The sequence below is a fragment of the Paroedura picta genome, chromosome 1 (genome assembly GCF_049243985.1).
Source record: "Paroedura picta isolate Pp20150507F chromosome 1, Ppicta_v3.0, whole genome shotgun sequence".
NCBI classification, from domain to species: Eukaryota; Metazoa; Chordata; class Lepidosauria; order Squamata; family Gekkonidae; genus Paroedura; species Paroedura picta.
The window spans coordinates 75,285,053-75,307,247 of NC_135369.1; the positions used below are offsets into that span (position 1 = coordinate 75,285,053).

Here is a 22,195-nt window from a genome sequence, read left to right on the forward strand (position 1 = left end):
TTACCATAACATTTTCTAATGCTATAACCAAAACAGAGAATTATCCTAGACAGTTTGAACAACTCTCATTGTAAATGAGCACACAAGACCAAGGTAGATATTGTATGCAGGCATGGCACATGGCTGCTGCTGAAATGAACTTGGCTGGGCCATGAAATGACAGGTATTCTGCAGTTTCCTACCTTCTACCAGTGATGTGGCCAGGGGTGCAGAATGTTGTGATGTTAACTCTGCAAAGTTCTGTTAAACGTTGCAGAGAACGGGAAAGCTAAGTATGGAATTGTTGGTCTACATTTCGCATATAACCTGTAGCTTGGCCCTAAGGTATTATTTATCAACTTTTTCAATTACTATCCACTCAAGCAGTAAATTTCACTCAAAGGCTAACTTCACTATGTGTGTGTATGTACATAGGCCTTTGAGCTGGGTCCAAGTGTATCATTATGTTCTGGTACCTGGTTGAGGCCTTGCAACAGCCCTTTGGGAATCCATGGGAAGAATCTGAAGTATGTCTGAGATAGGCTCTTGATCGGGCTTCCATCCTGGCCACGGGGTGGAAACGGCATTGGTCTCCTTGCTGGATGATCGCCAGCACCAGCTGGATTGGGGTGGGTCGGCCATCCTTGTTATGTTGGATCTGTTGGCCACATTCAATGTACATCTCCAGGACAGGGATACGGGCCGCAGCCCTTAGTTGACTACACTCCTTTCTCCATAACCAGTCACAAAGGGTGGCTGTGAGGGATGAGTTGTCGCGTCCCTGTCGGCTTCCTTGTGGAGTTCTGCAGAGGACAATGCACTCCCCCACTCTTTTTAATATCTTCATGTACACTCTGGCCCAGCTGGTCCAGAGTTTTGGACTGGGCTGCCATCAAAATGCCGATGACACCCAGTTCTCTCTCCTCATGGATGGCTGCCTGACTCCCTCTCTAAACCATTCGTCAGATGTTTGGAAGCAGTGGCTGGATGGCTTGAGCAGAGTCACCTGAAACTCAACACCTCCAAGACGGAGGTCCTATGACTGGGTGGGAAGGGGGTAGAACAGGAAGCGCACTTATCCCCCTTGGCCAGGACGCAACTTACCATCATGCCCCAAGCCAGGAATTTGGATGTGGTCTTGGATGCCTCGCTGACTATGGAGGCGCAGGTCAAGACAGTAGTCCACCAGGCATTCTTCCATCTTCACCAGGCTCGGCTACTAGCATCCTACCTGTCCCATGAACATCTAACTATGGTGATCCATGTGACAGTCACCTCCAGAATTGATTTCTGTAACTTGCTCTACGCAGGCCTGCCTTTGTCTTTAACCCAGAAATTATAGCTGGTACAAAGTGCAGCTGCTAGTGTCCTCACCAGAACACCTTGGAGGGCCCACATCCAGCCTGTGTTGAGGCAGCTGCATTGGTTTCCCTGGACCCACATATCTGAGGGACTGCTTGTTGTCCTATGTCCCTGCAGGGCTTTGCGCTCTGTGGTTTCCAACTTGTTGATCATTCCTGGTCCCAGAGAGGTATGCCTGGCCTCAACCAGGGCCAGGGCCTTTTCTGTCCTGGCCCCTAGCTGGTGGAATGAGCTCCTGGAGGAGCTGTGGGCCCTGGGAGAGTTCTCTGCTTTCTGCAGGGCCTGCAAAATGGAGCTCTTCCACCAGGTCTATGGTTGAGGCCAGTGCTAGTGCTAGTAGAAGATCAGATGGGGCTCCCTCCTGGACGATATGTTCCCACACCAGTCCATTGGCGTGGTTGGTTGTCACACCCCTCTCCTAGCCACCCCAGCTGTTAGTGGGGGCTGTTTAGAGTGTTACTATTTCCACTGTACAGTTTTGCATTTTTCTGCAATTTCTGTAACTCGCTCTACACAGGCCTGCCCTTGTTCCTGACCTGGTAATTGCAGCTGGGACAGAATGTTGCTGCTAGGGTCCCTATAGGCACACGTTGGAGGGCCCATATCCAGGCGGTACTGAGGCAGCTGCATTGGTTGCCAGTTGCAGCCCAGATCAAGTTCAAGGTTTTGGTATTGATCTTTAAGGCTATCTGTGGTCTGGGCCCCACCTATCTGAGGTACCATCTACCTCCTCACTTGAACCATCATCTCTATCTTGCTTGGATGATGATCTGTAACTGTGATTTATCTCTTAATCTTGAATTTTAAAAAGCCCACGTCTTGTCTTTGTTCCTATACAGGTGCAGTGGGTGACTGGAAGACGTTGTTCACTGAAGATCAGAGCAAGGAAGTGGATGCAAAATTTGAAGAGTGTTTAGCAGGCACCAAACTAGGTGCTATGCTAAAATATGACAAACACTGCACATTTTAAATTCTGCAACATCACCAGGGCCTTCCTAAGAATGCAAATCTGCTCAGAATGACACTGCAAAAGCATGGTATCATGCTTCTTAGTTACCCATTTTCTAATACTGTAATTAAAGTGGCAAAGATGGCTAAGCGCAGAAAAAGTAACACAGAGATAAACTGTTTTGTTTGTTTCAAAGTCACGAGCCCAAATTATTAATACTTTAAATGGGAGGAATTTAGATGCTCACATGAATGTGTCACGAAAGAAATCTGGAGCACCATTTTCTGGGTTTTTTTTCTTTGTGAATCCATAGCCTACTGTAAAGGTACAAAACTAATTTTAACCTCTACAAATCCTACTTATTAATCTTGCTGTACCTAGTGTACAGAAGAGATGCTCACCATCTCCTTTGGTCACTGATTCCACATCTGAACTATTCTGACTGTGAAAACTGTTTTCCTGATATTTAGCCAATACCATTCTACACACAGTTTAAACCCATTACTACGGGTCCTATCCTCTCCTGCCAACAGGAACCCCTCTCTGCCTTCCTCTAAGTGACAACCTTTCAAATACTTAAAAGGAACTATCATGTTCCCTCTCAACCACCTCTTCTCCAGGTTGAAGTCCCTTGGCTTGGGCCCCAGGCCCCGGATCATCCTCATCACTCTCCTCTGTACCCTCCAAATTTTGTCCACATTCTTTTTGAAGTGAGGCCTCCAGAACTGCACACAGTACTCCAGGTGTGGTCTGACCAGTGCCGTATACAATGGGACTATGATACCTTGTGATTTTGATGCGCTGCCTCTGTTGATGCAGCCCAAGGCTGCATTCACCTTCTTTACCACTGCATCACACTGTCTGCTCATATTTAGCTTACAGTCCACATGTTCCCCAAGATCTCATTCACACTCACTGCTACCCAGTGGTATATCTCCCATCCAGTATGCTTGCTTCTAATTTTTGTGACCCAGATGTAGAACTATGCATTTCTCCCTACTGAATTGCATCATTTTCATTTGCCCTCTTTTCCAGCATGTTCAGGTCCCACTGAACTCTATTCAGTACTCGTTTATCCATATAGCAATTGTAGCACGTACTATGGACTCCACAGTTTAAGGGGCCCTGCCCATGTCTTGCTGGCAAAGTCCCTGAATTGAGTGACAGAGAGATTGCCAAAGAGAGCACAAGCAGAGAGCTTATGTGCATGTACTTCTGGTGCTCTTCTGCCCCTCCAGCTTTGACTGAGGCAAGGAGTCTCATTGCCTGGATCATCAAGCTGCAGAGGTGTTGGAGAGTGATGGTGCTGGAGGTGGCAGTGGCAGCTGGGGAGGGGGATGAGTCAGCTGGCCAGATCTGGGGCAGTTTTTGCATTCCATCCAACACTTTGGTTTGTGATGGTTTCGTAAGGAGAGGGCGAACCACTGACTCCTTCAGCCACTCGGGGAACTCCCCAATACACAGGGAGAGATTAATAATTTCCCGAAGCTGGCCTCCTATCCGCTGGCCACCCCCTTTGAGTAGCCAAGACGGACAGGGATCCAAGGAGCAGGTGGTAGCCCTCACCACCCATACCAACTTGTCTAGGTATAAAGAGCCACCTGAAGCCATCAAACATAACCTCCAAAGGTAGCCAACAGGCCCCCAGTTCCCTATTTGTATCAACCATGGCAGGACGGTTGTGGCGGAGCAACAAGACTTTATTTGCAAAAAAGCTTGATAATCCCTCACAGATATGATCCAATTTACTAATATTTTGGCACCCCTCTTTGAGGGCGGTGAGTGTCCGAAGTACCCTGAATAATTGTGCTCAGTGAGAGCTCGCAGATGCAATTGCGGTAGCAAAAAAATCCTGTTTCGCCACTTTCACTGCCATCTCATACACCCTCATAAGCGTGCAATAAGATGTTCTTGCTGCTTTGTCACAAGTTTCCCACCACACTCGCTCTAGTGGTCTCACTTCCCTTTTCCTCTCCCAAAGCTCCCTGGTATACTGAGGAGCCTGTTTGGGTCGAGGGGGGAGAGGACGTCTGGGGGCAATCTCATCTATGGCTGCTAAAAGGCAGAACTGCCAGTCCTCCACCAAGGCCATCAATGAGTCACCTGGAGGCATCGGGTCTCACAGAGCATTCCGGAATGCAATCGGATCCATAAGTCTCTGTAGGCGGGCTAAAATACTCCCAAATAGAGAAGGGGTGGCAATTTGAGCTGAGCCTGCAGAGCATAGTGGTCTGACCATAGAATGATTGATCATAGAATCATAGAGTTGGAAGGGGCTATACAGGCCATCTAGTCCAACCCCCTGCTCAATGCAGGATCAGCCCTAAGCATCCTAAAGCATCCAAGAAAAGTGTGTATCCAGCCTTTGCTTGAAGACTGCCAGTGAGGGGGAGCTCACCACCTCCTTAGGCAGCCTATTCCACTGCTGAACTACTCTGACTGTGAAAATTTTTTCCCTGATATATAGCCTATATCATTGTACTTGTAGTTTAAACCCATTACTGCGTATCCTTTCCTCTGCAGCCAACGGAAACAGCATCCTGCCCTCCTTCAAGTGACAACCTTTCAAATACTTAAAGAGGGCTATCATGTCCCCTCTCAACCTCCTTTTCTCCAGGCTGAACATTCCCAACTCCCTCAACCTATCTTCATAGGGCTTGGTCCCCTGGCCCCAGATCATCCTCGTCGCTCTCCTCTATACCCTTTCAATTTTATCTGCGTCCTTCTTGAAGTGAGGTTTCCAGAACTGCACACAGTACTCCAGGTGTGGTCTGACTAGTGCCGTATACAATGGGACTATGACATGATGTGATGCCCCTGTTGATACAGCCCAAAATGGCATTTGCTTTTTTTACAGCTGCATCACACTGCCTGCTCGTGTTTAGCTTACAATCCACAAGTATCCCCAGGACTCGTTCACACACAGTGTTACCTAGAAGCGTATCTCAAATCCAGTAGGCATGTTTTTCATTTTTCTGACCCAGATGTAGAACTTTTTCATTTTTCTGACCCAGATGTAGAACTTATGATGTCATCACCAGATCTATCTCTACCTTGGTTCCAAAGATCAGATCAAGGGTGTGTCTGGTGTGATGAGTAGGCCCAGCAACAAATAGAAGAAGAAGAAGAGTTGGTTCTTATATGCCGCTTTTCCCTACCCGAAGGAGGCTCAAAGCGGCTTACAGTTGCCTTCCCATTCCTCTCCCCGCAACAGACACCCTGTGGAGTGGGTGAGGCTGAGAGAGCGCTGATATCACTGCCCGGTCAGAACAGTTTTATCAGTGCCGTGGCGAGCCCAAGGTCACCCAGCTGGTTGCATGTGGGGGAGCGCAGAATCGAACCTGGCATGCCAGATTAGAAGTCCACACTCCTAACCACTACACCAAACTGGCAAATAGTGAGAGCCCCTGGTCCATTCCGCACGACTTTAATGTAGCAGAAGACTTGCAATTTGTAAATGCTACTAATTTGCAGTTTCGCAAGACGTCGCACACAATCTGCAACACTCCTGAAACAGTTCCACAAAAAGCGATTAGTTGTAGCACTTAAAGGGAAATCGGGAAAAGTGGATTCACCCTCCGAAAAGCGCTACACTCTTGCAAACAATCTGCAACACTAGCGAAAAAGACCTGTGCGTTCCCATTGTTGCGGTTCCAACAAAGTCCCTCCCCCTGGCTCTCTCCTCCGAACTTCCGGTGAAACGATCGCCATTTTTTTTCTCGGAGTGAGCAGAAAGCAACGAATCAGCAAAGCTTCATTCACCCAGCGAGGCTTCTCCGGCTACAGTCCTCCACAGAAGTGGTTTAAAGCTCCCCTAAGTCTCCAAGCACAACACAGCCCCGTTTACAAGTTCCCTTTATTTTTGGCCGAAAATTGCACCCGTGCCAGCTAGATGGATCTCTACGTTAGGAGGAATCAAGGCATATTCGTTGCAATGTGTTTCTTTTTTTTTTTAACCCTGTTTTTAAAGGGAAAGGGGCTTTTCGAGAGCATGATAACAACCGCCCATTGGCTGTTCGTTTGATTGACGGCCAGGGGCGGGACAAAGCACAGAAAAAATCGCTTCCTTTCTAGCTATTTTTGCGATACTGGAAACCTGTGGGAAACGATTGAAACGCTACTGGATTCCACTACAAAGGCAGGTGTGCGTAACGCCGAGATTGCACTTTTAAAAATAGTGTTTCTGCTTTGTGAAACCAATTGGCAACACTGGTCCTTGTGCGGAAACACCCCCACTGTCGCCATGGCCAACACTAGGTCCGAGTCTGAACCCAAAGATGGCATATCCACATGGATGTTGAAGTCCCCCAATACAATAAGCTGGGGAAACAGCAATGCCCATGCAGCCACCGCCTCCAGAAGGCTCAACAGAACATCTGGAGACGCATTTGGCAAGTGGTACAGCAACCAGATGGCCAAGCCCTCAACCGAGTCTCACCCAATACCAACACACTCCATTCCAGCAATCACTGGTACCGGGAGAGCCCTGTAGGAGAAAGCCTCTTGGACAAGGATGGCCACTCCCCCCCCCCTACCATGGACCCTAGGCTGGTGCAGAACCAACAACCCAGGCAAGGTTAGTTCTTTCAAGGTGACTGTGGCAAGCAACATTATTATTATGAATAATAATAATAATAATAATAATAATAATAATAATATCACAATTGTAACCTATTAGAGTACAGTCATTATATTTAGTATAAAGACTATTAAAGTACAGTTTCCATACCTCTATTTCTCATTAATTTTTGCAGTAATTGCCAAGCAGCTTCAAGCTTTCAAAACCTACAAGTATAAACTCTGAGTTAACCAGTATATGTACATGTTGGTATAATGTACCAAGTGACAGCTAACAGCGTGAAGTTGATCAAACTGATCTAACTGACAGGTACTGATCATGTGAGAAGTGTCAGGTGGACAGGAATGACACAGCACAAATGCTTCTATTGGCTGGATAGAAAGCTGATGCAATACTAGAGAAGGTTGCATGTACATAGGTTGTGTATATTAGGAGTGATGGGGAAGCTGTCTCTGTCTCTCTGAAATGCCATTGTGCGCGCAGCACTCTGCTGGATAACATGTAAATATTCTGTACATAAAAGGTTAAGAAACCTACAAACCTGTGTTGCTTGTGTTCATCTGTCACATCGAAGTGACAAACCACTACAACGGCTTCCGCTTCACAGCAACGCCAACAGGGTTATGGGCCCAGAGGTTGCAGTGGTTGCAGTGGTGAGTTTGTGGCAGTGGTGTTATCCTGAGTGCTTGGATGTCTGCTGAGGAGAAGCAGTTATCTGCCGGTGCTGAAGGTACGGAGGCAGGCGGGAAGAGAGACGTGTTGATGAGTTCTCCAGCTGCGATGATGAGCACAGCTGCTATCCCCGTGGAGAAGCTCAACTCGGAAAACTACAATGTGTGGGCTCTGCGGATGAAGCGTTATCTAACCAGAGAAGGGCTCTGGAGGTATGTGGAGAATCCCCCTCCCAAACCGAGTTCACAGGAAGAGGTGGCTGATAAGAGGGCTCTTGCTACAATTGTGTTAGCTGTGAATGATCAACAATTGCTGCATATCTACAATGCTGACTCTGCGAGCGAGGCATGGACTGCTCTGAGCAATGTTTATCTCCAGGACTCGGCCGGTACGCTGATATCTCTGTCAAGGAGGTTGTATAGAACTCAGATGCTGCCAGGTCAGTCTGTGAGATCACATATTGATGCTCTGGGTGAGTGCTTTCGTAATTTGGAGCTTAGAGGAAAAGATACCTCGAAATTGGATCGCATTTTCATTCTGCTTTCATCTCTGTTACCTGAGTTTGAACCAGTCGTTTCCAGCCTGGAGGGCTATGAAGCACGTGATTTGGAATGGAGCCAAGTCACTGGGCGACTACAAGATTTTGAGTCCAGGCAAGTTGCCAAGGGAGTCTTATCTGTGTCTGGGCATATGGCCAAAGGAAAATCGACTTCGTCTGTGGAATGTAAAGAATATTCCGGCTCCCAGGTGGCTGCTGTCTATGTTAAACCTAAGGGCAAGCATGCAAGCAATTTCCAAAAGCAGGAGAAGGTGTTTGGGAGAGTGAGAAAGTGCTGGATTTGTCAGTCAACGGGGCACATTGCTCGTTTCTGTTCAAAAGCTAATTCCCAATCGGTGAAGGATGTTACAAATAGTGCCCAAAGGATAATGGGTACTGCTACGATCAAGCTCGTGAACACAGCATTACCCTCAGGAGGGGACTGGGTAATCGACAGCGGAGCTACAGGGATCTTCTGCAATGACCAGAGGCTGCTGACAGACATTCAGACATCCCAGCTAAAGGAAGTGCGGCTGGCTGATGGGCAAACAATAGAAGTTGTCTGTATGGGTTCACTATATCTCCCACACCTTAATTGTACTTTCAAGAATGTAATGTGTGTTCCCTCACTTCGTTCCAATCTCCTAAGTGTGTCTGTCTTAACAAGTGAAATGTTTAATGTCATATTCACTAATAAGGGGTGTTCAATTTGGAAAGAAGGAAAGGAGTTGGTGCAGGGGTGTTTGTCTGATGGTGTGTATCTGTTGAAGGAGACTTCAGAAAGTGCACAGGTTGTTGATAACACTCCCATTCACAATAATTGTATACATTTATTGCACCGAAGGGCTGGGCATATAGGATACTCAGCATTGAAAAAAACCTTAGATATTCTTGGGGTTGGTGACATCTCGGAGTGTACAAATTATTTGGATTGCCAGGTGTGTAAGGAAGTAAAAGCCAAGGCGTATCCAGTGGCTAAAAGAAGCACAAGAGTAACACATAGACCTCTTGAGCTAATACACATGGATCTTATGGGAAAGATGCCATCTAGTGTCTCAGGACGGCAGTACATGCTTTGTATAGTGGACGATTATAGCAGGTTCTGCTGGACACTAACTATGAGGCACAAGTCAGACACATTCAAGCTATTTAAAACCTGGTGTCTTAAAACACAAAAGCAGTTGGGGTGTCAACTGTCCTCCATACAAACAGATTTTGGGGGTGAGTTTATTTCTCATGATTTTGAGCAGTGGCTGGAGAAAAATGGCATCAGCCATAGGATAGCAAATCCTGGGTGTCCCACTGAAAATGGAGTGGCTGAAAGACATATAGGCAGACTGCAGACAGTCATGTGGTGTATGTTAAAAGACACAAGGTCGTCTACGTGTCTGTGGGCAGAGGCTGTCAGTGCGGCCTGTTATGTATGTAACCGTGTGTGGTCGAGTTCTGTTAATCACATTCCATACTTCCTATTGTATGGAAAACTGCCTAAGTTGAACTACTTGCGAGTGTTTGGGTCTGGGGCTTGGGTGTCCATTCCCAAAGCAAAGAGAACTAAGGCAGGGCCACGGTCAAAGTTTCTGAAATTCATTGGCTATCAGTCTGGAATGAAGGCATATCGTTTTCAAGAGGGACAAACTGGAGTGAGGTTCAGCCGTTCTGCTTCATTCAATGAGCAGAATAACTGGTCTCACATACAGAGTCCTGAAATGGCTATGCTGCCAGTTACTCCAGATGCTGGTGAAACAAATCACAATGACCAGGGAGGTCAAGTGCCTGTTCCATCTCAGCAGATGCAGGCAAGCTCAGAGACTAAGCCAAGTGTCAGAGCAACTCTTAGAAAGACTGCAGGGGTTCCACCAAACCGCTTGCAGTATGAGACTCTGGGAACTCCAGTGATAAACTTTGTTGGCACACAGGAGCCAGAGAGTTTCAAGGAAATTCTGGGTTTTGCAGAACCAGAAAGGGGCGCCTGGCTAGGAGCCATGCAGGCGGAATTTGACTCACTGGTAAACAACGAAGTATTCACAGAGGCAGAGTTACCTGAAGGAAAAAAGCCTATATCTTGTAAATGGGTTTATCGTCTGAAGCAAAAGGCCGACGGTTCTTCACAGGCAAAAGCTAGGCTTGTGGCGAGAGGTTTTTCACAAAAATTGCAGAACTGATGAGAATGTATCTGATGTATTCACAAAGCCTGTTGTTGTTGTTGTTATGTGCGAAGTCGTGTCCGACCCATCGCGACCCCATGGACAATGATCCTCCAGGCCTTCCTGTCCTCCACCATTCCCCGGAGTCCATTTAAGTTCGCACCTACTGCTTCAGTGACTCCATCCATCCACCTCATTCTCTGTCGTCCCCTTCTTCTTTTGCCCTCGATCTCTCCCAGCATTAGGCTCTTCTCCAGGGAGTCCTTCCTTCTCATGAGGTGGCCAAAATATTTGAGTTTCATCTTCAGGATCTGGCCTTCTAAAGAGCAGTCAGGGCTGATCTCCTCTAGGACTGACTGGTTTGTTCGCCTTGCAGTCCAAGGGACTCGCAGGAGTCTTCTCCAGCACCAGAGTTCAAAAGCCTCAATTCTTTGACGCTCGGCCTTCCTTATGGTCCAACTTTCGCAGCCATACATTGCAACTGGGAAGACCATAGCCTTGACTAAACGCACTTTTGTTGGCAGGGTGATGTCTCTGCTTTTTAGGATGCTGTCTAGATTTGCCATAGCTTTCCTCCCCAGGAGCAAGCGTCTTTTAATTTCTTTGCTGCAGTCCCCATCTGCAGTGATCTTGGAGCCCAGGAAAATAAAATCTGTCACTATCTCCATTTCTTCCCCTTCTATTTGCCAGGATTTGAGAGGGCCGGATGCCATGATCTTTGTTTTCTTGATGTTGAGTTTCAAGCCAACTTTGGCACTCTCCTCCTTCACCCGCATCAACAGGCTCTTTAGTTCCTCTTCACTTTCTGCCATTAGAGTGGTATCATCTGCATATCTGAGGTTGTTGATATTTCTCCCTGCAATCTTGATCCCAATTTGTGACTCCTCTAATCCCGCATTTCTCATGATGTGCTCTGCATACAAGTTAAATAGGCAAGGCGACAGTATACAGCCTTGCCGAACTCCTTTCTCAATTTTGAACCAGTCAGTGATTCCATGTTCAGTTCTCACTGTTGCTTCTTGACCTGCATATAAATTTCTCAAGAGACAAATAAGATGCTCTGGTATACAAAGCCTGTATGTATAAACAAACATGAACTGTTTAGTAACATGTTAGAACTTTACTCTGTTATCTGAGGAGGGGTGTTGGTATAATGTACCAAGTGACAGCTAACAGCGTGAAGTTGATCGAACTGATCTAACTGACAGGTACTGATCATGTGAGAAGTGTCAGGTGGACAGGAATGACACAGCACAAATGCTTCTATTGGCTGGATAGAAAGCTGATGCAATACTAGAGAAGGTTGCATGTACATAGGTTGTGTATATAAGGAGTGATGGGGAAGCTGTCTCTGTCTCTCTGAAATGCCATTGTGCGCGCAGCACTCTGCTGGATAACATGTAAATATTCTGTACATAAAAGGTTAAGAAACCTACAAACCTGTGTTGCTTGTGTTCATCTGTCACATCGAAGTGACAAACCACTACAACGGCTTCCGCTTCACAGCAACGCCAACAGTACATACATTCCATTATAATATAATTAAGCCTACATTCTATTATACTTACAAACTAATCTAATATCAAAATACATTACAATAATCCAAGTCAAAGTATATCATGGCCAGCCAGCTCCTATCTGTATGGGGATCCTGGCCCCTACCTGGTGGAATGAGCTCCCAGGAGTGCTACGGGCCCTGTAGGATTTGTCAGCTTTTTGCAGGGCCTGTAATATGGAGCTCTTCCACCAGGTCTACAGTCGATGCCAGTGTAGGAGGAAGGTCTGGCTGGGCCGCCCATCAGGAAGTATGCCATCAAGATATATGCTACCTTCACCATCTTGAGTGAGGGTTAGGGTTTGACACAGCCACATAGCCATCTGCTACCTGTTCCTCATTGGAACCGGCTTCCTCGGGAGGTGGTGGGTTCTCCTTCTTTGGAAGTTTTAAAGCAGAGGTTATTAACTTATGCGGATTGTGAGTGGGTGGGCAGGAAGGGACGTTCCAGTGTTTGTCTCTTCCTTGAATACCCATGGAATTGCTGATCACCACTGTGGGATGGGAGATGAATTCCCTCCATACCACGCTTAATCCTGGAGATTTTTGGTGTGTGGGGGGAATCACTTGGGCATGGATTTGAGTTGACTGTGGGTAGGCAGGTAGTTGTCAGTTTCTGCACTGTGCAGGGAGTTGGACTACATAACCCTGGAGGTCCTTACCAAATCTAAGATTCTGTGGTTAAAGAAACAACCAGCATGCTGTGTTTTAGCGTGGTGCCTAAAGGGCAGTAAACTAGGCGAGCCTCAAGGCCGAAAGGGATTCTGGATGCAAAATCTGAGGGCCATTTCGCACAGAGCTCAAAGTTGCTATTTGGTTGCCGTTTGTGAAAGCGCTACTTCAAGTAGCGAAATGTAACTAGCCGTGCCCGTAACGCACAGCTGCGGTTTTTGCGGAATTTGGCACTTTCACTTCTCGCCACTTTCGTAACCCACAGGCTTCCGGTTCTCCGTCTTATCGCTACAAAGGAGGTCCCTTTTTAGCGCTTCTGGCCTCCCGTGCCCGTCAATCAAACTGCAGGCACACCTTTGACCTCGACCCTAAAGCCGAACTTGTCGGGGTTCCCTTTTTTTTTAAAAAACCCAGGAAACCCCGTAGCAACGCGTTATCGTCCAATCATTGGCGCCCTTGGAACGTGTTTTCTATTGTTTTCTAGGAACCAGATGCATTGACATGTTTGATTGGTTAATCCCCGCCCACAGTACACGCCCACAGGTTACCTGCTTATATGCACCTGGGCAGACACGCGGTCGGCCTCACTCTTTTGTTTGCGTAGCCTACTGCCCGCAGCACAGGTCAACGTTGCAATGGAGAGGCTTATTTTTCAATTGCTGGCTTACATGCTCGCGGTGGTCCAGCGCATGAATACCGCCTTGTCGCGTCGGACGTCTGCTATCGCGGAGTACCGAGAACGGGTGGCCGGAACGCTGACCAGCAGCAGAAGACGTTCTGTAAGGGTAACCATGGCGGCCAAGAAACGCTGGCAAGCTCTGGCAGAGGTCCGGTTCCCCAGACAGTTCTGGGTGGACGAACGATCCTCTGACTGGTGGGAGAATTTTGTGTGGACTCGCTGGGATGATGACCACTGGATTGCCAACTTCAGGATGTCGAGGGGGACATTTTTTGAACTCGTGGAGGCTCTACGTGGACGCATGGAGAGGCAAGTCACTGGCATGCGGCGCCCCGTTCCAGTTGAAAAAAGGGTGGCTGCCGCATTGTGGTACTTGGCCACCCCTCAGTACTTCCGGACAGTAGCCCAGCAATTCGGACTCGGAGTCACTACGGTTGGCGATATCCTTAAGGAGTTCTGCCTCGCCATGGAGGCGGAATTGTTCAGCAAAGTCGTGTGCCTCGGAGACCGGCTTGGAGCGGTGAGTGTCATTCTATCCCCTTTGCCCTTTAAATTTTTTTTCTTGTTTGACAGGTCAGCAACGAAGACGCGATACACCCCACGCTGACATGCCATGGCTTATATTCTTTTCTTTCCCTTATTCCAGAGTATGGACGGGTTTGCCAGGCTTGGATTCCCGCATTGTTTTGCGGCCGTCGATGGAAGCCACATCCCTATCCGTGCCCCCGGGGGAAGCATAAAAGAGTACGGGAACAGGAAGGACTTTTGCTCTGTTCTCCTGCAAGGAACAGTGGACTTCTCCGGCCGGTTTATCGATGCCGAGGTGGGGTGGAGTGGCAGGAGGCATGATGCCCTTGTTTTCAGGGAATCCAACCTCAGGAAAGCCATGGACGAAGGGGTCTTTGTTCCAGGAAACCCCACCGCCACCATTGAGGGCGTGCGTGTGCCGGCGTTGGTCCTCGGGGACGGAGCCTACCCATTACGACGCTGGCTCATGACTCCCTACAAGCGGCCAAGGACGGACGTGCAGAGCCACTACAACCTCAGTCACTCCCGGGCAAGGAATGTAGTGGAGCGTGCCTTTGGACGTTTGAAGTCACGGTTCCGTTGTTTAATGTCACGACTCCATGTACATATTGACAATGTGACTCCGCTGATAATCGCATGTGTGATTTTGCACAACATATGCGAGGACAAGGGACATAACATCCCCTTCCCTGAGGACGAACCTGAACCTGTAGTCCTTCAGGATACACAGGACATCCCTGAAGCAAGGAGAAAAAGGATATATGCTGAGGGGTGCAAGGTTCGGGACGCCATAGCCACCCACATCTACAGAAACAGGAGGCGTGTTTAATTGTTTTTCCTACTCTGTTGTTGAATAAAGTTTTGTGTTCTTTGTTTAACCTTGTCTTGTGCGGTTTGTGTACTTTGCCAGCAAAAAAACGGGGATTCTCTGGTCCAAAAGCACTTTGACAGCCCTAAATGCTAACTCCCCACTGAAATTGACAAACACAATACGGAAGCGCTGAATGGGGAAAGTTCGGGGAGGCGGGTAGCCAGGAAGTATTGGCGACCCCTGTCAAACCGGAGGATCAATCCACTCATGTTCCAAGGAATAATTTTATTGGTGGGCAGCTTTGATACATTTAAAAAACGGGGTGGTCGATCGGAGCAACGCACGTTCGTTCCCTAACCGTCATTCCGAAGATGCCGAAGCCACGGAAGGGCTCCTTCTGGCAGCGCGCCGAGGCTGAGGCACTTCTGGAGCTTGTGCTACAATCAAAAAGTGTTGGCCGCCTAATGGCCAGCACCCATTGCCACACCAAGGGTGCCTACCTGGTGTTGGCTTCAAAGCTGAGGGAGAGGGGCTATGTCCGGACCTGGGAGCAGGTCCGGACAAAATTCAAGCGCCTTAAGCTGGACTTCCTAAACAGTCTGGAACAGTGGGGGGGGATCCCGCAGCCAAGTGGGAGGACGGTCTTCCACGACCAGATGGTGAAAATATGGGAGAAGGCTGGGAAGCCCCCCCTGGACATGAGGAGGCATATGGGTGAGTGCTGCCCTCGTTGTGTTTTGCCCTTAAACATGCATGGAATGACTAGCTGCCTCTTTCCCCTACTGTCCCCAATGAAATTCGAGAAAGTATTTAGATGCTGTCAACCCCCTCAGACTTAGCCAGCCAGTACTGTAGAACCACTTTGGTTATGCGCTTAGACTCTAACTGTGGTGTGTCCACCAGCTGTGTTTCATCTCTGTTTTGTGTGCTTTTAATTATGATTTGTCTTTTTCTTTGCCCAGCCACACAATCCCCATCCAAGCTGGCAACAGCACCTGAGCGTGAGGAGGGGGAGGAAGAGGGACCTTCCACCTCGGGACAGGCTGCAGGTGAGAGTTTTATGTCTGTGAGGGAGACCCATGTGTGTGTACCCACACGGAGCCATATGGGAGCCTGATGTGATGCTTCCTTTTGGAGTGTGATCAAATTCTTTGTTTGATTTCTATAGCTGAAACTGTGGAGGCAAGGCTGCGTGCCATGGAGGCCAGAGTTACTTCCCTGGAGGCTCAAGTGGCGGAGCTGAAAGGGGAGATTGAGCAGCACAGGCAACAGAGGGAGGCGGAAGAGCGTAGGTTATGTTCCCCACTGCCCAACTCTTCTCACACTGTGGCTAAGGCCACTTAAAAGTGTATGCATGTAAACTAAAGAAATTTGAAAATATGTGTGGTACTAATGTGTACTTTTTCTCCCTCCCCACAGTTAAGAAGAAGGAGGACGAAGAGCTCTTCCGGCGCAAAGTTAGGGGGACCGTGGGACGGCTGTGCAGGAGAGTTAGGGCGATGGAAGGGGCTGGGGAGGGGAGCGGTGGGACCTGAGTTTTGTTTCCTGTTTGTGTTTTGGGGTAGGGGTTGGGGGGGGGGCTCCAAGTTTCATTCCCTAATGTTTTTCCCCTGTTAAATGTATACTTTTGTTAAAAAAAATTGGTTTTCCAGGGGGGTGGGGGGTGGTGGTGCTGGTGGGGCTCCAAGTTTCATTCCCTAATGTTTTTCCCCTGTTAAAATGTTTTTTAAAATAAAATGTTATTGCAAATTTTATAACAAGACTCCAGTGTGACTTCTTAAACTCGCACATATTTAACCCCACACCACACTCCTAAAACTCCTTGAACTAACACCCCTCCAACCTCCAACCCACACAGCAGTACCACAATATACACAATCACTAGAGAGGCCGCTTTCAGCCTTGCAGATTCTACAGTAGGGTACACAGAGACAGAGTCAAAAATATAAACTTTATTCAACAAACAACAAAACACAGATAACATGAAATAGAAAAAGTGGGCAAAACTAGGAGGGGGAGTACTTGTCTGCTGGTTTTATTTTTCTCTTTCCGAGAATAGTCCTCCTTCTTGTTTGGGTGGAGGCATTCTGAGAGGGAGTCGGTGGGGTGGGTGCTGGAAGTGGTGGTGTTGGTGTGGGTGGTGGTGGGGGGGCGATTTGTGGAGGGTAGGCCCTTTCCATGACCGCTACAGCCCTCTCCATGAGTCTCCTTATCAGACGCACCTCCTCCACGCCTTCGCGTAGGATTTGGTTTGTCTCTCTAAGGACTGCCCTCAATTTTCTCCCCTCCTGGGCAATGAGTGTGAGCATGGCTTGGTCAGCGGCCGCGGCACGCCGTGACTCCTCATAGCAGTGCTCAAGGAGCCTCTCTCCCACGCTTGTCAAGACGGAGACGCGCCTCAGCCTGCCGCGTTCCCTCGTAAGCCTCTCCTCTGCTGGGAGCGCACCTCTAGGTGGTGGGCTGCCTGGAGCCAGGGGTGGTTCCTCCTCCTCATCTGAAAGAACCTCTGTTGGCAAAAAATGAGAAACAAAACTGTTAGTAACATCAAAAAAGTCAAAACACACCATGGTGGACATGGTGTTCTTTTTTGTCCCCGTGTTTTCCTGCCAAGAATTTAAACAATCCCCGGCGAGCACATGGCTATTGTTTGTTTGCCCATGGTGTGCTTTTACTTTTGCCTACTTTCACAGCAGGACTCTCAACAATTAAAAGGGAGCACATGGTTAGTGCCTAGCGACATTGTCCTGCAGCTATGGCTCGAAAGGAACAGGTCATGCACGCTCACCATCTTGAATCTGTATCCGCCTGCGCCGGGCAGGAGGTCCAAGCACCCTAGGCTGTTCCTCCTCCTGTGTTCCGGGTATGAAATCTGCAAAAAAAGGAAAAAAAACAGATCTAGGACCAAAGGGTGGCAAAGCCAGCTTCAAAGCCTACACCAGCAACGCAGAGGGACTCTCTTCTTTCTCTTAGCAGTGCTGCTGCCCTGCACAAACAGAAAAGCACAAAGCAGTTAAAACAGCCCCCCCCCCTATTTTTACTAATACTTACCAATGTTAGTTGATGCCCCCGAATCACTATCCACGTCAGGTGCTGCTGGAGACTCTAGGGGCCCCGTCCCTGGCAACTGTGTCTCTGTGGACAAGAGCAGAAAATAGTGAAAAACGAGCAAGCATACACCATGAACCACAAAGCAAGCTCCCAAAGTTGTGAGCCAAAGTACTGCAGAAGGCCTATGGGCGAGGCATGCTGCAAATATTTTGGGGCTGTTGGTTAAACATGACCGTTTCAAATACTAACCACATCAAGCACTCCACAGCCAACCATCTTAATAAATCTTTTAAAAATTAAATTATAAAATTATAAAATTAAAACCGTTTCAAATAGTAACCACAGCAAGCACTCCACAGCCTACCTTCTTTTAAAATCTTTTAAAAATTAAATTATAAAATTATAAAATTAAAACCGTTTCAAATAGTAACCACAGCAAGCACTCCACAGCCTACCTTCTTTTAAAATCTTTTAAAAATTAAATTATAAAATTATAAAATTAAAACCGTTTCAAATAGTAACCACAGCAAGCACTCCACAGCCTACCGTCTTATGCGTTGCAACGAACACACGAGAAAACGATGCCCAAACGTCAGAACACACATTTGCTCAAAAGGAAATATAAAATAAAAAGAAAATCACTTACCGGAGGCAAGGGGCGTTTGCTCAGGAGCCTCCTCTGGCTCCCCAGGAGCGATGGCGATCAGGTCCAGCGTTACCGATTCCGCGGCTCGTTGCTGGACGGGGGGTGGAGGGCGAAAGCTGGAGGAGGTTCCCTCGCCGGGATCCTCCTCAGCGGGTGGTTCCTCGACCGGGGCAGCCGGCTTCCGAACCACCTTAAGGCTCCGGCCGACGCGCTTCGGCCTGCCGGATCCTTCCCCGTCCCCGTACAGCTGGCGCTGCTCCTCGAAGTAGGGGCAGGTTACCTTTTCGTTGCCGGAACCCTTATTATGGTTCACGGCACGCATGTACTCTGCCCTCATTGTCTTGGTCTTCGACCGGCATTCAAGGCCGGTCCTGTTGTGGCCCAGGGCGCGCATCTTAATAGCCACTTGTTCAAAAACCTCCCTATTCCTGTGGGAGGACTGGAACGCGTCCTGGATTTTCTCCTCCGAGAAAATCCCGATCAGGTCCCTGATCTCCGCGTCCCTCCAAGTTGGGCCACGGCCGGTTGCAGGGACGGACGAGGCTTGAGAAGACGATTCCATGTTGCTTTTGCTAGTAGCTGAGCAAAATGGTGGTGGGAGGTGCAGGGTGCAACGGATCATATACCTTCCCGCACACAAAGACAAAGGGACTAGCCGGCTCCTGATTGGTGGAGGGCAGCAGGGGACACGCACATTGGCCACATCAGGTCACATGTCACGTTCAAAACTCCTCGCGCGGGAACAGGATCTGCTCCTAATGGCCAGATTGGCGCCCTTGTTGTTTGACTTAACGCATGCGCGTATTCGTTTACACGCGAGAAGAGCAGTTTGAACATGCAGCGGGAGCCATTTTAGGAAAATGTCCGCCATTACACAAACGCATGCCGGTGTTCAACCGAGAGCAAGTGCGGCAGTACTCGGCAGTTCCCCAATAATATTCACCAGCCACAGCATAAATCAACCAAACATGACATGTAACTGGCGTACGTTCGTTGGCACGCTCAGAGGAATGTTTTTTAAAATGAACGGGGGACGGCGACTCCGCTTGCCGGAGGTCTAGCCGCCAATGGAAGGGGTTGTCCGCACCCAAGCACAAGCACGCACTGGGAACCACACAAAGACCCACTACACATAAGCCGCCCCTCATGATATCACCTCGAATCATGTCTATTGAACCCCTGTAAGCTAAGCAGGAGACTGCGAGCGGCGACCGTTCGTTGGCACGCTCAGAGGAAAATTTTTTAAAATGAACGGGGGACGGCAACTCCGCTTGCCGGAGGTCTAGCCGCCAATGGAAGGGGTTGTCCGCACCCAAGCACAAGCACGCACTGGGAACCACACAAAGACCCACTACACATAAGCCGCCCCTCATGAAATCACCACGAATCATGTCTATTGAACCCCTCTAAGCTAAGCAGGAGACTGCGAGCGGCGAATGTTCGTTGGCACGCTCAGAGGAAAATTTTTTAAAATGCTCCCTGTACGTTGACTCCGCTAGGACTGGCCGATGGTAGACGGGGTTTTAAGCTTTGGGCAAATTTTGGGAACGTGACGGTGTGTGCCACTGTGCTTGTGAAAAACTCTTGTGGTGTCCGGGCAGAATTTCCGAAAGTGATCGTGCTTGAAAGCCAGTCGCTGTCCCGTTGCCTCGTAGATCCCCGCTCGCTCGGAGAAAAAAAAAATGGCGAACAGTTCGCCGGAAGTTTGGAGGACAGGCTCGGGAGGAGGGACTTTGAAGAACCCGCAACAATGGTAACGCACAGGTCTTTAGCGCTACTGTTGCAGATTGGTTGCAGGAGTGTATCGCTATCCGGAGGGTGAATCCAGTTTTCTGGATTCCCCTAGAAGCGCTACAACGAAGCGCTTTTTGCGGGTCGGTTTCAGGATTGTTGCAGATTGTTTACGACGTCGTGCGTTATGGCAAATTAGTAGCGTTTTCAATCAGCAACCATTGTGCTATTTTTAAGCCGTGGGAAATGCCCCTGAGATTGCCTCTGTCAGTTCAGGAAGGGAGACTAATGGGCAGTCAAAATCCCCATTGTGTCCTGAATCCCGTCTCAGGTACGTGCAACCAGGCTTGCACTACAGCGCTACGGAGTCATACCCGCTCCAACCCCGCCATCCTCAAACACGACTTTCACTTTCTCCTTCCGTGGATGACGTCTGCTTTTGTGCTCGTGCTTGTTTACCCGGCTGGCCAAAGTTGGAAGTGGTCCTCCTCACCCACTGGGGCGGCCGCCGTGTTGCGCTTCGTTTCAAACGACCCCTCCCCGCCTCCCCCTGTTCTGATGCTTGCCCCTTCCTGGGTGCGCGCGCGCAATGGCGCTAGGTTTCATGCCTCCGGGGAGGCGCGCTCTGAACGAAGACAGTCCCTGCTAAAGCTAATGCGCGCGTATCAAAGCGCCGCTGAGCTCCCATTTAATCTTCAGCAGCGCCTCCAACCATCCAGCGAAACCGACGAGGCGCCCCCTCCCCCTCGGACAATTTCCTACTTTCGGTTTCAATTTTCCGCTGCCGCCGCTTGACGCAACGGAAGGAGGGAGCGGAGCTTTCCCGAAGGAGAGGCGCCGTGGAGCCAGCCGCGGGGAAACGAAACCTTGTTCCCGGGGCGCTCAGCAGCCGAGGAGAGACGCGTCAAGCGAAATTGCTTTGGAGGCCAAGCAAGCAAGTTCCCGGCTTTGGCAGTAAGTCGCAGAGGGCTGGGTCTGTTTGGGCCGGAGATGGCCGGTCTGCAGGGGAGCCCGTGGCGGGCGGGGGCAGCGGGCCATGGCCAGGATGGCGATCCGTGACGGGCTGGGGGCAGGGGAACGGGGTACAAAATGGCTTTCACGCAAGCTACAGAAACACAGAACTCCAACTCGCGGCTCCCGATCGTTTCCCTAGCACTTGCGCACAGGGGGAAGTTTCTGGATTTTTCTCTCTGCAGCCTGTCCCTATATATGCTTCCGTGGGAATAAGTAGCCCCTTTGGATTTCGGTCCATTGAAATATTTCAGGCTGCAATCCTGGTCATGTTTACTTGGGAGTAACTTTCACTGGATTTCGTTTGAAGCAATATGCATGGGAACACACTGAAAAGAGATGCACCTCTTCAGCTGTTTAAACAGCAGGCCAGGCAGGGAGGTAGTCAAAATGAATGACAAGCACATTCTCCAGAAACAGCAGGAGCTGCCTGAAGGCCTATATTGCATCTAAGGGGAGCCACTCATGCCCCTTGTCTTGAAAGGGCTTCATTAGAATTCACTGAAGTCCTGGGTGGCCCAGACTAGCCCGATCTTGTCACATCTTGGAAGCTGAGCAGCAGGGACCCTGGCTGGTATTTGGATGGGAGATCACCAAGGATCTCCTTGGGGGTTGCTGCAGAGAGGCAGGCGGTGTCAAACTATTCGTGATTGTCTCTTGCCATGGAAATCCTATGGGTCACTCTAAGTCAATGTGATGGCCTAAAAACAATATTGCCGTAGAGATTTCTGAAACGAAATGTGCAGAAAGAATGGCAAATGTGTTCTGCATTCTTCTTTGCGTTTTTGAGGCAATTTACCATTGAGATAGGTGTGTGACCACCAGTGGTGTTCCTGCCATATTTGACACCCAAAGCAGATCCTTTTCTATTTTTCTGCTTCACTCCTGGCTCATAACCTTTTGGTGGAAGCCCTGCCCACTCAGGTCCATCCATCCCTTCTGCTTGATTGACAGTTCCAGTCTGGGGACATTCTTTGGCTCCTAACTGTTTCCAGCTGCTGAGTCACTGCTAAAGATCCCAAAGGTGGAAGTGCTGTCTCCCAGTTTGCCTGGGGTGCTCAGCAGTGGCAGTCCCATCCTCTCTGACCCCCTCCATACTCGATACAAAGAAGCCTAATTAACCATGTTTTTTAAAGCCAGGGAGGGAAAACTAAGGACGAGGTAACCACCTAACCGAAATGCTGATTCTGTAAACTTAGGCAGATTTTTTTTTTTATAGAGAATTTTTATTTTATTATCCAGAGTTAAAAACAGTGAAATACATGCAATCTACATTATTAATACAGAA

General features: G+C 48.8%; 2 protein-coding genes and 1 long non-coding RNA gene across 3 annotated transcripts in view; 2 read left to right on the plus strand and 1 right to left on the minus strand.

The window, feature by feature from the left end:
• LOC143823882 (interferon-induced, double-stranded RNA-activated protein kinase-like) overlaps window positions 1-22,195 on the plus strand; it is an 87,305-nt gene that overhangs the window by 19,184 nt on the left and 45,926 nt on the right. The window contains exons 7-9 of the mRNA XM_077310618.1: window positions 2,181-2,300; window positions 20,228-20,368; window positions 20,690-20,850. Of these exons, the coding sequence (XP_077166733.1) occupies window positions 2,181-2,300; window positions 20,228-20,368; window positions 20,690-20,850 (422 nt within the window). The remainder of the gene's footprint in view (window positions 1-2,180; window positions 2,301-20,227; window positions 20,369-20,689; window positions 20,851-22,195) is intronic.
• LOC143840391 (uncharacterized) lies at window positions 14,380-15,977 on the plus strand. Its single transcript, XR_013232165.1, has 3 exons — window positions 14,380-15,520; window positions 15,640-15,759; window positions 15,891-15,977. It is a non-coding gene; the product is annotated as an uncharacterized LOC143840391 (long non-coding RNA).
• LOC143840375 (uncharacterized) lies at window positions 16,409-20,163 on the minus strand. The gene is made up of 4 exons (XM_077343844.1): window positions 18,166-20,163; window positions 17,520-17,603; window positions 17,257-17,340; window positions 16,409-16,977 (listed from the first exon to the last, which is right to left on the minus strand). Exons 1-4 carry the CDS (start codon window positions 18,785-18,787, stop codon window positions 16,478-16,480), a joined length of 1,290 nt encoding a protein of 429 aa, XP_077199959.1. The 5' UTR covers window positions 18,788-20,163; the 3' UTR covers window positions 16,409-16,477.